Here is a 15,280-nt window from a genome sequence, read left to right on the forward strand (position 1 = left end):
TAATTAATGGCTTTTTTTGTTTTTAATATAGGGTGTGGTGGTGCTATACTGTTTAAATTAATTAATAAAATACAAGAAAGTTGGCTTGAACATTTTGTCTTATGGATATGAAGTTTTTCCAAAAAAATAATAAATAATTGTATATTTAAGGCCAAAGCAGGTAAAACATATAACAGGTAAAACACACACAGTTATAAAGCAAATAAAACAGGTAAAGTAGATGTGATAAATAAATATAAACAGAAGTGTTACACTAGAAGTATAAAATATAAAAATAGATGTAATGTAAACAGAGGTAATTGCACTTGTAAAATAGGTAAAATCATGTGACTGTGTACAGTGTGTTTGCGCTTGAGAGGGTTGGGGGTGGCTGGCTGTCTGTCAAATCAAATTAAGGCAAGATTAAAAAAAGAATAAGATAAAAAAAAGTAAAATATTAAATCTGTAAATTTAATTTGTATTTAATTGTATATTTAATTGGAAAAAAAATGAATTGAAAAAGCATTATTACCCTCTTGTGTTGTTGTTATGGTGCCAGGGACACATACGTCATCACGTCATCCAGCCACTAGACGGAGCAAGAGCAGGGAACGTCACCGGAAATGACGTCGACTGATTGGCGCGCTTGGTTTTGTTGTTATGCTGCTGACTTCCGGTCTCGTCTAACGAGGAGCTAGCTCCACAAATGTCCCTCTAAACCTCTTTTATATTAAAGACACTTACATTTAGTGAATGTCCAGGCATTTCTAAAACCGGTAGGTGGAAAACTAACAGCTCAAAATACTATATTTGTTGTGGATATGAGTCGTTTAGGAGCAGAGAGCAGAGAAGCTATGTTAAATTGATATTTAGCTAGTTTCTATTGGCCTGCTGCTGTTTAAGATACCTAAATATAGATAATTAGTGGTTATGTTACAAAGATTTAACTAGTTTAAGATAAGATAAGGTAAGATAGAACTTTATTAGTCCTGAAGGAAATTCTTGTGCCAGAGATTTGCTCAAAAATACAACAAAATTACAACAAGTTCAAGTGTATAAGTTACTATTTCTAGCACCAGTGCCTAATGGAATAACAATTAAGTAAGATACATTTAGTAAAATGAGTAAATAAGATAAGATAAGTAAATAAAGTAAGCTAACAAACAGAAAAATAAGTAATATTGCACATGTTGGACATTAATATTGCACACAATGAACAGTGATATTGCACATGAGAATGTAAAAAGTAGTATTGCACATGATGTTGATGTTATATTTGTACTTAGTGTCTTGTGTTTTCAGCTGTCCTTCCTGCAGATGGGGGAAGAGTTATTGGCCTGCTGGGGTTTAAGATAGATAACTACCTTACCTACATAAATATAGCTAATTTTAGTGGTTAAGTTACAAAGATTTAACTAGTTTAAGATAAGATAAGGTAAGATAGAACTTTATTAGTCCTGAAGGAAATTATTGTGCCACAGATTGCTCTAAATCACAACAAAATTACAACAAGTTCAAGTGTATAAAATAAAGAAGGTACTATTTCTAGCACCAGTACCTAATGGAATAACAATTAAGTAAGATACATTTAGTAAAATGAGTAAATAAGATAAGATAAGTAAAATAAAAAAGGTAAAGTAAGCTAATAAACACATGTTGGACATTAATATTGCACACAATGAACAGTGATATTGCACATGAGAATGTAAAAAGTAGTATTGCACATGATGTTGATGTTATATTTGTACTCAGTGTCTTGTGTTTTCAGCTGTTCTTCCTGCAGATGGGGGAAGAGTTATGGCCTGCTGGGGTTTAAGATAGATAACCTTACCTACATAAATATAGCTAATGTTAGTGGTTAAGTGACAAAGATTTAAATAAACCAGCAAACAGGAAAGTTGTAAGCTTTGATTTAAAAGAACTCAGAGTTGGAGTTGGTCCTGCAGGTTTCTGGGAGCTTGTTCCAAATATTTGATGCATACAAACTGAACGCTGCTTCTGCATGTTTAGTTCTGACTCTGGGGACACTAAGCATCTGATCCAGATGACCTGAGAGGTTTGGATGGTTCAGAACATAGCAGAAGATAAGAAATGTATTTTGGCCCCTAAACCATTTAGTGCTTTGTAAACCAGCAGCAGTATTTAGAGATCAATTCTCTGAGAGACAGGGAGCCAGTGTAGAGACCTCAGAACTGGACTGATATGATCCACTTTCTTGGTCTTAGTGAGGACTAATAAACTACAATAAAAGTGAACCAGCTTTTCAGTTAGGCTGCTGCTAAGTTACAACCTCAGTTCCTATCCTAAGTATTGCAGAAGAAGGAAATGATGCTCCTTAATCAAATGACACTTTGTCTGCAGGAAACAGAGGCACTGACGGGCAGACATGTCGCTGTATGATGACCTCGGTGTGGGTGCCAGTGACACCAAAACCGAAGGTTGGTCCAAGAACTTCAAGCTGCTGCAGTCCCAGCTGAAGGTGAAGAAGGCGGCTCTGACCCAGGCCAAGGTAGGTTACAGTACATGCAATACAAGTATACAGTATACAGGTACAATTCGAGGACGTATGACACATTGTGAAGGATCAACACGTCTGTACATAGAATAACTGACTGGGACTGAGATCACAGCAAACTGACATGATGATGTGTACATGTGCTCTAACATAAAACTATCCAGAAAGCCAACAAGGAAACACTATAAGTCCAATGTATACATACTGGTATTCAATGATTTTTTGTTTTGTGTGTGTGTGCAGACCCAGCGAATGAAGCAGACCACTGTCTTGGCTCCGGTTATTGATCTAAAGAGAGGAGGCTCCAGTGATGAGAGACAAATCATAGACACTCCTCCACATGCTGCCGCTGGACTGAAGGTCTGTCTTATCCAGTGAACCCGGTCATCAGTGTTTACGAAATCCTCTAAGTTTATAAAATGTTTAGAATGTCCAAGCTGCTTGATTTTTGTTTATTTGATTTGATTCCTGTACTACGAAGCAGGATTTGGGATTACTGAGGTAACTTCAGCTTTAACCCAGGGTTTTCAGTCCTACGACGGTAGTTCACTTCTTCCCGGGGTAGATCGCCATGGTAACTAATGCTGAGCACTTAACCTGCTCTGGAGCAGTTTGAGATCAACTCGTACAGTCATAATCCAGGCTGTACGTCACACAGTTTAAATTGACAAATACAGGAAGGACAACTTTACTACGCAGCGAGTTCAACAGACCCAGGGTCCCTGGGTCTGTTGAACTTGCTTCGTAGTGCAGGCCTCTGGATCTTAGCCAAAGATGCAGAGATGTTGGTACATAATGTGATGGCACAAAGACTCCTTATCTGCTGAAATTACATGTAAATATCCCTATTGAAATAACTTTACAGCTACGTCTGTGGATGCCATCTCTATCTCACTCTCATATTTTGGACTTGTCCTGTGTGTGCGCTTCAGGACCCTGTGCCCAGTGGTTTCTCCTCTGGCGATGTGCTAATCCCGTTGGCAGACGAGTACGATCCGATGTTCCCCAACGACTACGAGAAGGTGGTGAAGCGACACCGAGAAGAACGACAGCGACAGAGGGAGCAGGAGAGGCAGAAGGAGATCGAGGAGAGAGAAAAGTACCGTCATTAACTCAAATCTCTTCGAGTTTTTTGTAATTGTCTTCATTGCTATTCAGGGTCATGATGCATCTGTAATTGCGTGCAATAAGTGCTCTAGGCTCTAGTGATTCATCATGTAATAGTAATTTGTGGGAAACTAAAGAGAGAGTCTACTGCACTAAATATTTATAAGAACACAGGACTCCTGTTTGATTCTTGAACTTGATGTGTTGCAGGAAGAGGAAAGACCGGCACGATGGTGGAGCTCCAAGCGGTTTCTCTCGTTTCCCTGCAGCAGAGGGCGAGTCGGACGAGGAGGAGGACTTCGAGGCGGAGCGGAGGAAACGAAGTGAGTATTTTACCCCACTTGGCTTCCAAATGGAGAGCCTGTAGAAATATTCACCATCCTTGGATGTTGTAATGTTTTTCGTACTATAGCCTGGAGGCTAACTTTGCCAAGATAATAATAATAACTATTATTATTATTATTATTATTATTATTATTATTATTATTATTATTATTATTATTATTATTATTGAACTGAGCCTGGTATAGCATAAAAATTGTTAACACGCTATTACCGCGTTAAGTTTGGCAGCCCTAAATTTAGCAGCTCCGATCTCAGTCATCAAGTTTCAACCAAGTCTTTCTCTTCCAGGTATGGGTGGAGCAGCTATCGCCCCTCCTTCTTCACTTGTGGACAAGGATGGTAAGTCTTATGATTCATCAAGTGGTGGTGATGGTTTTAATTAAACCACTGACTAGTTTTAGGACAAACAAATTAGAACAGGAACAACAATCTGCTTCATGGTAATCCTGTATGAAACAACAGGGGGGTAAATTATACCAGGATATGGTTAGTCGGTGGAAAATGAGGCTTGTGTAGCCAAGTTTTCGGTGGAAGTTAGAGACCGTAAACTGTAAAATGCAGTGTCTGTAGTAAGCTGTTTTTTTATTTAACCGCCTGGATCACTGAGTGAAACAGTGATGATCACACAGACAAACTACCAGCCTCTGTTAGTGATGTTAATAATCAGTTTGTCTACAGCAGAGGGCAGCAGCGTCTACATTATCACAGTCTGAACTGAACATTTTGAATGTCAAAAATAAAGGCAGGCTGCTGTTCTCTGCTTCAGTATCATCATTGTCACAGAGCTGCAGTGATGTTACAGTAATAAAAAACAACAGAATACAAAATATATGCAAAGAATAACAGTCTGAAATATGAACTTTATATAGCGGTTGATGTGTTTTTCTGTGTTTTCAGGCTCATCATACACCTACGAAGATGAAGGTCGTCCTTCCAGAGGCTCAAAGGCCGCCATCCCTCCACCGATGTATGAGGACTCAGATCGACCACGGTCACCGCCCGGACCGACCAGCTCCTTCCTGGCCAACATGGGGTGAGTGGCACACATACACACACACAAGGCAGGCAATTTATGTTTCTTGTGTCATAACTTGTCATAAGTTTCTTCTCCATATCTGCTCCCACAGAGGTACGGTGGCCCATAAGATCATGCAGAAGTACGGCTTCAAAGAAGGCCAGGGCCTGGGGAAGCACGAGCAGGGCCTCAGCACGGCGCTGTCTGTGGAGAAGACCAGCAAGAGAGGTGGGAAGATCATCATCGGCGACGCTGCAGAAAAACGTAAGTACTACCTTTGCTTTCTCGTGATCAGTGCTATAAATGCCACACATTCCTTGACTTTTGTTTTTGTGACTTTTCACTTTGTTTTCCTTCAAGTCCTTTTTACCTGTCAACCGCTCGAACCGACCTTCGCTTGTGTCGTCTCATGTTTGTCGTTCGGTGTTGAACCTTCATTGACTTTTAGTTGCGACGGATGTATTTTGGTTTCACTTTTGATCTTTTTATGTGTATTTTTTGCTCTACACTCATCAGTCATGGAGTCATTCCAGCGTCCAGTTAGATGTTTTACTGTGACTTTTGTGTGCGTGTCTTTGTACTTTTTCATTTTGTCTGTTTTCTGTATGTGTGACTGAGCAGCAGGGTCCAGCCAGGCAGGTGCTCCTGAGACTTCAAGCGGAGGCTTTTCAGGTTGGCCTTCTTCACTCCCATTTTCTCTCTCCCATAATGCGTTACGAGTGTACTTTCTTCCTGCTAGTCTTTTATTCTAGAAGTTAGTGCGTGGGTGTGTTTGCATGTGTTTTATCCATATATGTGTTTATCTGTTGTCATGCACAGTTACTAAGTTGAAAACAGCGATGCTTTATATCTGTTAAAAGTTGAGAGCTTCCCATTCCTTGCAATCCAAGAGGCGTATTGTATTATTTCTGTATTAAGATAAGATGGTAATGAGTACTTTTGCATGGTTTTCTGATGGATATGTGCTAGTAATGCAACACTTAATGTGGACTAACACTGCAGTCTTTTATTTTGAATCTGGTCTTTGTTTACCACATAAAATTTATTTATTTTTTTACCACTAACGCATGTTTGTTGCCAGCCCATACTGAGTTATAAATGTCCTCTACAAGCTCAGCTCCTAATTCGGACTTGCCTGCATTTTTTTCTGAATGCCATTTATTTGAATGTGGGTGCTAGGAGGTGTAAAAAAATACCGATACACTATCGCAATTGTGACACTGTATCGATTTTTTAATAATTAATAGTATACATGCAAAGATTTGTGGCAGACAGCGGCTCAGATTTCTCAAAGGTAGTGCTATGATGTTGGATGTTACAGGGATTATGATGAATGCAAATGCAGATCCACTGTTCTGATTACATAAAAAAACACTTTTTTAACTCATATTTTATGCATATGGCGGTGTGTATTGTACTGTATACTGTACAGAACAAGAGTTTAGATGAGAATAGTCTCTCTTAGACATTCTCTCCCCGTTCCCGGTAACTCCCGAGGAACACTTTGTTGCCCCCGGTTACCAGGTTCGGGACCACCGGTCTTAGTGTTGGAGTTTAACCAACGACGAGCTGTGTTATGTACATGTGTACATTTTCAGTGTTCGAGACATTTATCTTTCTGTTGCTTTGTCAGTTTTCCAAGAAGAATTATACTAACAATGGTATTGCACTTGAGTCTTTCCTCAGCAGCATGTACAGCACAATAAAAGCAGAGCTTTAGAATATGACAAAAACAGCCAGACTCAGCAAACACAGATTTATTTAACAGTTTATGAACAAAAGATTTGCTGAATTGTTTCATTTATCACACGTATTGAATCAAGATCAATACAATAAAATACGATAAAACCTATTGTTAGACACCTCCAGTTGCTCCATCCATGACCTTTGTCTCTGTTTCCACCAACCAGCGGACTCTTGCAAGAAGTCGGATGCCAACCCGCTCACAGAGATCCTCAAAAACCCGACCAAAGTGGTCCTGCTGAGAGTAAGTATGTGTGTGTAAATACTGTTTTCTAGATTGGATCGGTATCAGAAAACGGAGACAATACAAGCAGACAATACTGGCAGACCTGCCAGTGGTTACATCAGATTTCACTATCTCTTCTATTGTCCCACGCGAAGTAGGCCTGACGTCTGTGTTTGTCTCGCAGAACATGGTGGGTCGAGGAGAGGTGGACGAAGACCTGGAGGGGGAGACGAAAGAAGAGTGCGAGAAATACGGCAAAGTGGTTAAATGTGTCATTTTTGAGGTGAGAGAAGAGTCTGGTTAATGTTAACTTTCTCAATTAACACTCGCGGTCCCGGAGAGCGAGTGACAGTACATATTGAGAGAAACTAGTATTTTCTTCAGCCACTGTTAAAGACTTGCTAGCCAGCGTTAACTAACGTTTTCATTTAAATTTCTCTGCCTCCACTTAACGCTCCGCCAACAAAATCCATCATCATGTTTACTAACAAAAAGGGGTCTATTTATTGATCAAATTCACACAAAAAAATCCCGCTTTGCTTTCAGATTGCAGTGGTGACAGATGATGAAGCGGTCAGGATATTTCTGGAGTTTGAGAGGGTGGAGTCAGCCATCAAAGGTCAGTCTTTACTTGTCGTCTCATGTTGCACAATCCTGAATGAGGCCTCTGTTTATAGGTCCACTTATTTTACATTCTTTTAAAGCCTGAACACACCAGACACCGTCTCTTCAGGAACAGGTCATGTTGCCTCAAAATGGTGTAAAATATCACAGGAGCCCCAGAAAGTCACGAAAAAATCAGGACCTTTTTGTTGACGCTCCAAACTTGCGCTCCAACTTCATCACTGAAACACACATTTCCGTTGTGATTCTGGGTCGTTTCCATACGTGTTTTTTTTGGTGGCCGATCAACTTTATGTAACTGCATCACTTTCACTACCGTTGTATAACTGCTCTAATAATGTGGGTTAAAGTGTGTCCCATTCTAAATGAGTCGGCCCAGATCAGAAACAAGGTGAGACTCCCTGCGGTGTTACATCATCATGCGGCCCAGCAACCCTGCCCCGTCTCCCCTGACGGCACCGCGCAGAACCTCGCTTACATCACTCAGTTCTGAGAAAGCGGGACGATAACAGAGAGGGCTTCAGTCATATAATGAATTGTCTTAAAGTGTCACACTTGTCATGACCTATTTCTATAGAGATGATGATGAAACACTTTATTGCTCCTCGCAAGTCAGAAATCACTTTATCAAGTCCAAGGTTGAAATCAGCTGTAATTTAAAGGCCATTTTCAAATGGAAACGCCCACTCAACCGTTAGCAAAAAGCAGTGACGTAGGTTACCAAAGTAAGCTAATCAATAAGGTTATGAATAATGTGAACGCTAGCACTAGCCGGGTCAAAGTGGGGTTGTATGTAGGCTATACTCCTGTGTTCTGCGAGGTAAAATTGAAGAGAGCAATATGACAGTTCCATGTCGGAAAGGAAGCTCTGACGGAGAGGTAAAGCGGCTGTGGACAGGAGCCCCCAAAAAATTACTACCAGTTTAAGTGTACGCTATATTTAGAATATTTTCCCAGCTTTACCTCGCGAACATGCAGCCACTTTCCCAGTAAAAGTGTCCACCGCACATTTAGTTTAGTTTAGCAGGTTGTCAGCTGTGCGTCTGCCCGGCATAACTTTAGCGAGTTGCCAACAAACAGTGTGTGTGTTTGTGCTACGTTAGCAGCTCTAGATCGCCGGAGGCTTCGTGCTCGCCGCCACACACGTAGTCTGCGTTACTTTAGCGAGTTTCCAACAGACCTCTGAGCCGCTCAGCTTTTGAATTAATTATTAACATTTCTTTTAACAGTTTTAACTGATAGCGTTAATCGGTTAAAATGCTTAATGTCGGTTAAAGGTTAAACTGTTAATTATTGACATCCCTAGTCAGAACTATTTCCTATTCCAGGCTGTCTCCAGGATGTGATGAGAGTTACAGCTGAACAATCTTACAGTGACAGTCACATTAATCACTGCAACATGACCCACTTTGTCTTGTACGTCCAGCGTCAGCACACTGATGAAAACACATGAATGAAAAGTACCGACTGAGGCAATCACAAGTGTCCTACAAGGAAAGTAGATATCACTGGAGTGAGACACACACGATATGAGTTTATTGAAGGTTAACGCTGCCAGACAGACAGGACAGAATGAATGTGTCTCAATTGTCCTTTTTTAAAGGAAGGTCAACTTTAGGACACAAGTGATAAATCCTGGGAAACAACACTGATGTCATATTGTTCCTTTTTTTCCCTGGAGTGTGGGAACCAAAGCAAAGTTGTTTTTCTTTTTTAGAGGGTTTTATCACTGGGTCTTAGGTCACACTTTTATCATGACTCAGCTGCTTTCCACAACAGCTTGTTTCACATAAATCAAATACTAATTTCTACTTCTTAGAACAAGAGACTGCCTCTTCCTCTGAGGTTAAAGGCAAAAAAAAAACAACATTCAACTTTTGAACTGTTCAAAATCAACCCTGGCCTAATTAAGTTTGGTGTATTTCTCTGCTTCCTGGTGAAATTGCATCAGCATATTTCCAGCAACTAGAGCTAATACTATAGAATGAAATCAAAAGACTTAATTGCTGAAGAGTCACATGATAAAAAAGCTTGTCAAAGGCATTCTGGGAAACTGAGATGAGGCAGGTTGACGCTATATAATGTACAATGCATAACCCTGTCAAAGCATCTGTAGTGGTTTTCTTTAATGTGGCAGTACTAATCCTGTTATTCTGTGCACTTACAGTCTGACCTTAACCGTCTCTCTCCTCTGCAGCTGTGGTGGATCTGAACGGACGTTATTTCGGCGGGCGAGTCGTCAAGGCCTGCTTCTACAATCTAGACAAGTTTCGGGTTCTGGACCTCGGCGAGCAGGTCTGATGTCTCCCCGGGCGCCGACGGACACTACGAGCAGTGCACACATCATTTCCTCACTTGTACATAAACCTTGTTTTTTATATTTCCTGAACATCCGTGAAGTGTCTGTATGTAGCGGTGAGTCCATCATGTTGATTTTGTTTTTCCTGTCATGAAAAATACCTTTATGTCAAGACAAAATAAACGGTATAAACCAGTCTAGTTTACGATTTTTTTTGTTGTTGTTGGTTTCTTAGTTTAAAGGGGACTTATGTTTTGGCGCTTTTTCCCCTTTCCTTTAGTGGGTTATATAGTTTTTATTGTGCATGTAAAAGTTCTGCAAAGTTAGCCAATGCCAAAGGGAGTTACTCTCCCCCCACAGAAACACTGCTCCTGAAACGCCTCGCTTGAAGTCCCCCCTTTTTCTTCTGTAACGTGGTGATGTCACCAAGTAACACATTTGCATAATACCTGCCTAGTGGCTAGTCTGGCACGCCCTCAAACCAAGCTAGTTAGAGCGGAGCTGGAGTGGAGTTTGAAGAGTTTGGTTCGGTTGACCAATCACAACAGAGTGGGCCAGCTGACGGCCGTTATGAGAAAAGTAAAGTGTTTAAACATTAAAGCAGGAGCTCAAACAGAGCGTTTCAGACAGACGGTGAAAAGAGGTGCTGCATCACAGCCGGTATGAGAAAAATAAAGTGTTTTTTTTAACATTAAAGCATGTAAACATGTTCTAGTAGAAACCCAGAATACAAGTATGCACCTAAAAATGAGCATAATAGGTCCTCTTTAACATTTATTAGAGTCAGTATAGAAATTAGAAATGAGCCTAGTCATGGTGACTGGGCTACAGTTGTTTTTCAGTTTGAGGAGGTGAAATATTTCATCCTGGTATAAACACTCATAAATGAAACTGCACACATCCTGTCATGAAGCTGCAGCTCCTAAGAAGAAGCCTACTTCTCTGAATTTTGTCTGATATAACAGCCGCCGGTTCCACGGTAGTGTTAACACATCCCACGGGGCCCTAAAGTCTTAACTTAGCCCTGATGCATTATGGGAAGGGGGATTGGGACGGTGAACGCAGCCCCAGCCTCATTCAGGATTTATGTAAGAGCGCCAAAAAGGGCCCCCGGAGGTGCCAGTGAAATACGTCAGGAAGGATCCCCACCGGAGCAGGTTTAATTCAGATCAGGGTAACGGGCTGGTTAGAAAAACAGAGGAGAGGAGGAGAAGAGAGACCCGTTGGAAAGATGTCATTCCCTTGTTCATACTGCAGGGGTCAAAGTTCAAGGGGATAAGGATGAAGGGGCACAAGCTGAGAGGAAAGACAGATGTTTGACTGGCTGTTATTAAATATGTTTCTCAGTTATTATTGCTAATGTAAAAATCTACATCAGTCTTTTGACTTGTGTTGCTAGGGCAACAGCTTTGGTCCAAGTTTACTTCCTGTCAGCTACTGCATTAACAAACACTGCAACAGGAAATACAAAGGGGCCAATTTAGCGTGTTTATGTTGTTTAAAAGGTTGAAAATTGCAAAATAAAATGCAGCCAGGTTACATTACAGAGAGCTAAAAACAACGGAATTTCTTAATGTGATCTTGAATGAAGTACAAAAATGACTGACACACATACAGTATGTACACGTGTCTGTGCCGGGTTTCAGGGTCAGCAGCAGCAGGTACTGTATGTGTTGGCCACACTCAGGCCTCTAGTAGTAGAAGTGTGTGAAGTCTGTGTGTGTATTATATGTAGGAACCAGGCTTGAAGCTCATGGTGTGAGCGTGTCCTGAACGTGCACAGCAGCAGAGCAGGGTGATGTGATTGGCTGTCAGCGGCCTATTTAACCGTGGCCTACATACCAGCATGTGTGACTTGAGATGAGGTCGAGAGGTCGCGATGCGTGTGGCTTAAAGTGGCCCCGAGGGGACACTGTGTGGTTGTAAAGGCGTGCGGGTCGACCTGGATATGCTGTGTTCGAGCCAAGTGAATTCTTTGAATGGATGCAGCCTCCTGATATCTCTGTACTTGCACCTTATTCCACAGTGGGGATGTTTCTCTCTAAACCAGTTGTATGCATTAATGTTATGTCTACCTGAGCAAAGAACGAAGTCGCTCATATGTGTGAGCTTCTCCTTGCCTTGTTGCTTTGCTTTTAGCGCATGTTCGTGCATGTGAGCGTGCCCCACTGGCTAGCTTCTGGCCGCCGCTCTGCACTGCGCTCATACGGCAGGTTACCGCTGATAACGCCGTCCCGACCAACAGCGTCGTTGTGGGAGAGTAGCACCCATGCACCCTTCGGTTCCCCCTCAGGTTATCGTTAAGCTCCGTCAGTGCTGTTGCTGTTGTTTAGCGCTGTTAACACCATTAGCTGCGAGCCGTTGCCATGTTGAGAGCCGTGCGGAGGCAATAGAAATGCTCCCAATTTCACATTTAGTACCTTTAAACATGATGTGCTTAGTTCCTTTCCACCACTGGAAAAAATCTTGTATATTGTGACCCATCTCCATCACTGTTGTTCCCTCCTGCATCCTGAAGTTTGGATGGTTTGAAACAATCTGTGTAAATGTGCAGTTCTTTGTCTTTTAAAAAGTTGCTAGAGACTCATTCCATTTAATGACATTTATCAGGTATAAAAAGCACAAAGTAAACGTTGCACACTGTATTACTGTGTTATATTGTTGAAGATGTAAGGAGGTACCGGTATCTTGTGTAATGAACTAGTATGACTGTTGACCACAACATGGGAGGAGTTATTGTTCTATATTAGTGAAGTGACTCATAGTCTGATCTCTTTGGATCCCAGACCTTCAGTGTTAGGATATTAGACTCTATATTAGACAACTCTGAATCAATTTTGTGTTGAAACGTCAATCAAAGTACATTTCATTACAGACTATAAACTTAATCAAGTCTTTTCCTCACAAATATTATTTTAATTACCGTATACAGCCTAGTCCCATTTGGATTCACAGCTATTTTTAGAGAAATTTGAAGAAGACAGACAAGCAGTTTATCCTCCTGAAACAAAATACAATCTAAATCACTGTCAAACTCTCCACATTTACAATATATGTGAAAATTGAAAAAGCTTTATACTCTTATAAGGGTGTTACTGTAAGTTAAAGGAAGGGTGAAATCTGCATCCGTGTTCCTATAAATGTTATCTTTCCTGCCCTCCTTTTCTTTCTATGGCAAAGTTTAAAACGTGTCCCACAATCAGGACAAACAACAGTCATAAACCAGTTTCGCCACTTTCAGTTCAGACTGTGTGTCATGTCTGAATCCTTCACGTGGAAACATCACGACCTGACCTTTCTTGCGTTTAAGAAAATATCTAGGAGGATGTTCAACACATTAATATCACAACTATATACTGCTGTCCTCTTTTGTCTCACAGATGCCCTTTAGTTCAGGTGGTCAACAGGAAAAGAGTTTGTCATTCTGAATTATAAACTCAATTAAATAAACAGGATATTAGTTGGAATGCCATAAAGCATCAGGTTTAGGGGGAAAAGGCTGGAGAGAGTTCAGAGGCTTTTCAAAGTACAAGTTCAAACTGATGCAACACAGGAATTTCAACACACTGTAAAAAGTTGAAGAACTGCAGTAGTTGGTAAAGTATTTTTTAATTTAGTCTCTGTCCAGATGCTGTCGACAGCTGCATACATACAATACAAATGAAAAAATGGGGTTAAGTATGTTTAAATATATGATAATAATACTAACATAAATAGTATATAAAGATCCACTCTGTAGAAGTATTATGTATAATTTTGCAGGAGCTCGAAATAGCTCTCCAGGTCCCTCAGCTGTCAATCAAACACTCTGGACTATATATTTAGTATTTAATGTAGCTTACTTTAATGGATTTTTCAAGGGAGTCTACAACATTCCCTTTAAAAAATTCTACATGTTTGGTCAATGTGGACTTTTTGATATTTATACCAAATCACTCTATACAGTATTTAATCACACCCAGTGTGACTCAGTGGGACAGCCCAGTGTGGGGAAGCAGAGTGAGGTGATGTGCCACTCTGCACGTTTCTTCCAGGTTTTTTTTTTAATCTCAGACTAAGACTGAAGAGACTATACGGCAAGGCTTATGTTGAAGCAGAAAGGTAGACGTGGAGAAAATGTCTATTAATCCAATCCAAATTTATTTATAAAGCACATTTAAAAACAACAAAAGTTGACTAAAGTGCTGTACAATTATACATAAAAACATAAAAACAACACAAAGACCAACTTAAAACCAACAGGACATTACAATAATAAAAGCATTAAGACCAATAGGAAAGGAAAAAGGATTAAAATAGTCAACCCTCACGCCGAGCCAAAAGCCAAGGAATAAAATAATTAACAGTGATATTACAAACAACCGCCACTTCTATTCAGCTGCTAATGACTTAATAAAAAAAAAATAGAATAAATAATAAAATCATAATATGAATACTGCACTCCAACTTTGTTAAAAGGATAAAAACACACAACAGATAGCCTGAAACAGTTTAAAAACCGATACATTTAAATGATAAAATTGATAATAAAATAATAGTATGGACTAAAATTACTTCGGCTGCTACAACTAAAAAAAATAAAAATAAAAATAAAAGTAAAAATAATAAAGAGACCCTTTTAAATAGGGAATAGCCTTTGTTTACTATTACACTTAATAACGTTCGGCTGCTACAACTAATACAAAATAAATTAATAAATAAAAAAAATAAAAATTTAAATAAAGAATAAAAAAAATAAAACAATAAAGAAACAAATCAAAAAAAATAAAACAAAGATACCCTTTTAAATAGGGAATAGCCTTTGTTTACTATGACACTTAATAACGTTCGGCTGCTACAACTAATACAAAATAAATTAATAAATAAAAAAAATAAAAATTTAAATAAAGAATAAAAAAAATAAAACAATAAAGAAACAAATCAAAAAAAATAAAACAAAGATACCCTTTTAAATAGGGAATAGCCTTTGTTTACTATTACACTTAATAACGTTTGGCTGCTACAACTAATACAAAATAAATTAATAAATAAAAAAAAATAAAAATTTAAATAATGAATAAAAAAAATAAAACAATAAAGAAACAAATCAAAAAAAATAAAACAAAGATACCCTTTTAAATAGGGAATAGCCTTTGTTTACTATTACACTTAATAACGTTCGGCTGCTACAACTAATACAAAATAAATTAATAAATAAAAAAAATAAAAATTTAAATAAAGAATAAAAAAAATAAAACAATAAAGAAACAAATCAAAAAAAATAAAACAAAGATACCCTTTTAAATAGGGAATAGCCTTTGTTTACTATTACACTTAATAACGTTTGGCTGCTACAACTAATACAAAATAAATTAATAAATAAAAAAAAATAAAAATTTAAATAATGAATAAAAAAAATAAAACAATAAAGAAACAAATCAAAAAAAA

General features: G+C 39.1%; 2 protein-coding genes across 3 annotated transcripts in view; one reads left to right on the forward strand and one right to left on the reverse strand.

Moving 5' to 3' along the window:
• il15ra (interleukin 15 receptor subunit alpha) overlaps nucleotides 1–15,280 on the reverse strand; it is a 32,425-nt gene that overhangs the window by 14,353 nt on the left and 2,792 nt on the right. Inside the window, exon 2 of the mRNA XM_037760057.1 lies at nucleotides 13,211–13,217. The gene's annotated coding sequence lies outside the window, so the exon portion shown is untranslated. The remainder of the gene's footprint in view (nucleotides 1–13,210; nucleotides 13,218–15,280) is intronic.
• rbm17 (RNA binding motif protein 17) lies at nucleotides 600–10,055 on the forward strand. 2 transcript variants are annotated; one of them, XM_037760055.1, is made up of 13 exons: nucleotides 600–755; nucleotides 2,341–2,488; nucleotides 2,738–2,854; nucleotides 3,427–3,593; nucleotides 3,812–3,924; nucleotides 4,235–4,285; nucleotides 4,844–4,979; nucleotides 5,074–5,225; nucleotides 5,583–5,633; nucleotides 6,872–6,948; nucleotides 7,115–7,213; nucleotides 7,477–7,549; nucleotides 9,752–10,055. In XM_037760055.1, exons 2-13 carry the CDS (start codon nucleotides 2,366–2,368, stop codon nucleotides 9,853–9,855), a joined length of 1,263 nt encoding a protein of 420 aa, XP_037615983.1. In that variant the 5' UTR covers nucleotides 600–755; nucleotides 2,341–2,365; the 3' UTR covers nucleotides 9,856–10,055. The 2 variants fall into 2 exon arrangements, with proteins under 2 accessions (XP_037615983.1, XP_037615984.1); XM_037760056.1 differs by lacking the exon at nucleotides 5,583–5,633.

Source organism: Sebastes umbrosus, chromosome 23 (genome assembly GCF_015220745.1).
Source record: "Sebastes umbrosus isolate fSebUmb1 chromosome 23, fSebUmb1.pri, whole genome shotgun sequence".
NCBI lineage: Eukaryota > Metazoa > Chordata > Actinopteri > Perciformes > Sebastidae > Sebastes > Sebastes umbrosus.

What these genes read in the sequence shown, in the direction of transcription:
- rbm17 (XM_037760055.1), top strand. Translation starts at nt 2,366, where the DNA reads ATGTCGCTGTATGATGACCTCGGTGTGGGTGCCAGTGACACCAAAACC. An exon ending in GGCGGAGCGGAGGAAACGAA is followed by an intron (nt 3,925 to 4,234) that starts GTGAGTATTTTA and finishes TTTCTCTTCCAG; the next exon opens with GTATGGGTGGAGCAGCTATC. An exon ending in TTCAAGCGGAGGCTTTTCAG is followed by an intron (nt 5,634 to 6,871) that starts GTTGGCCTTCTT and finishes TCCACCAACCAG; the next exon opens with CGGACTCTTGCAAGAAGTCG.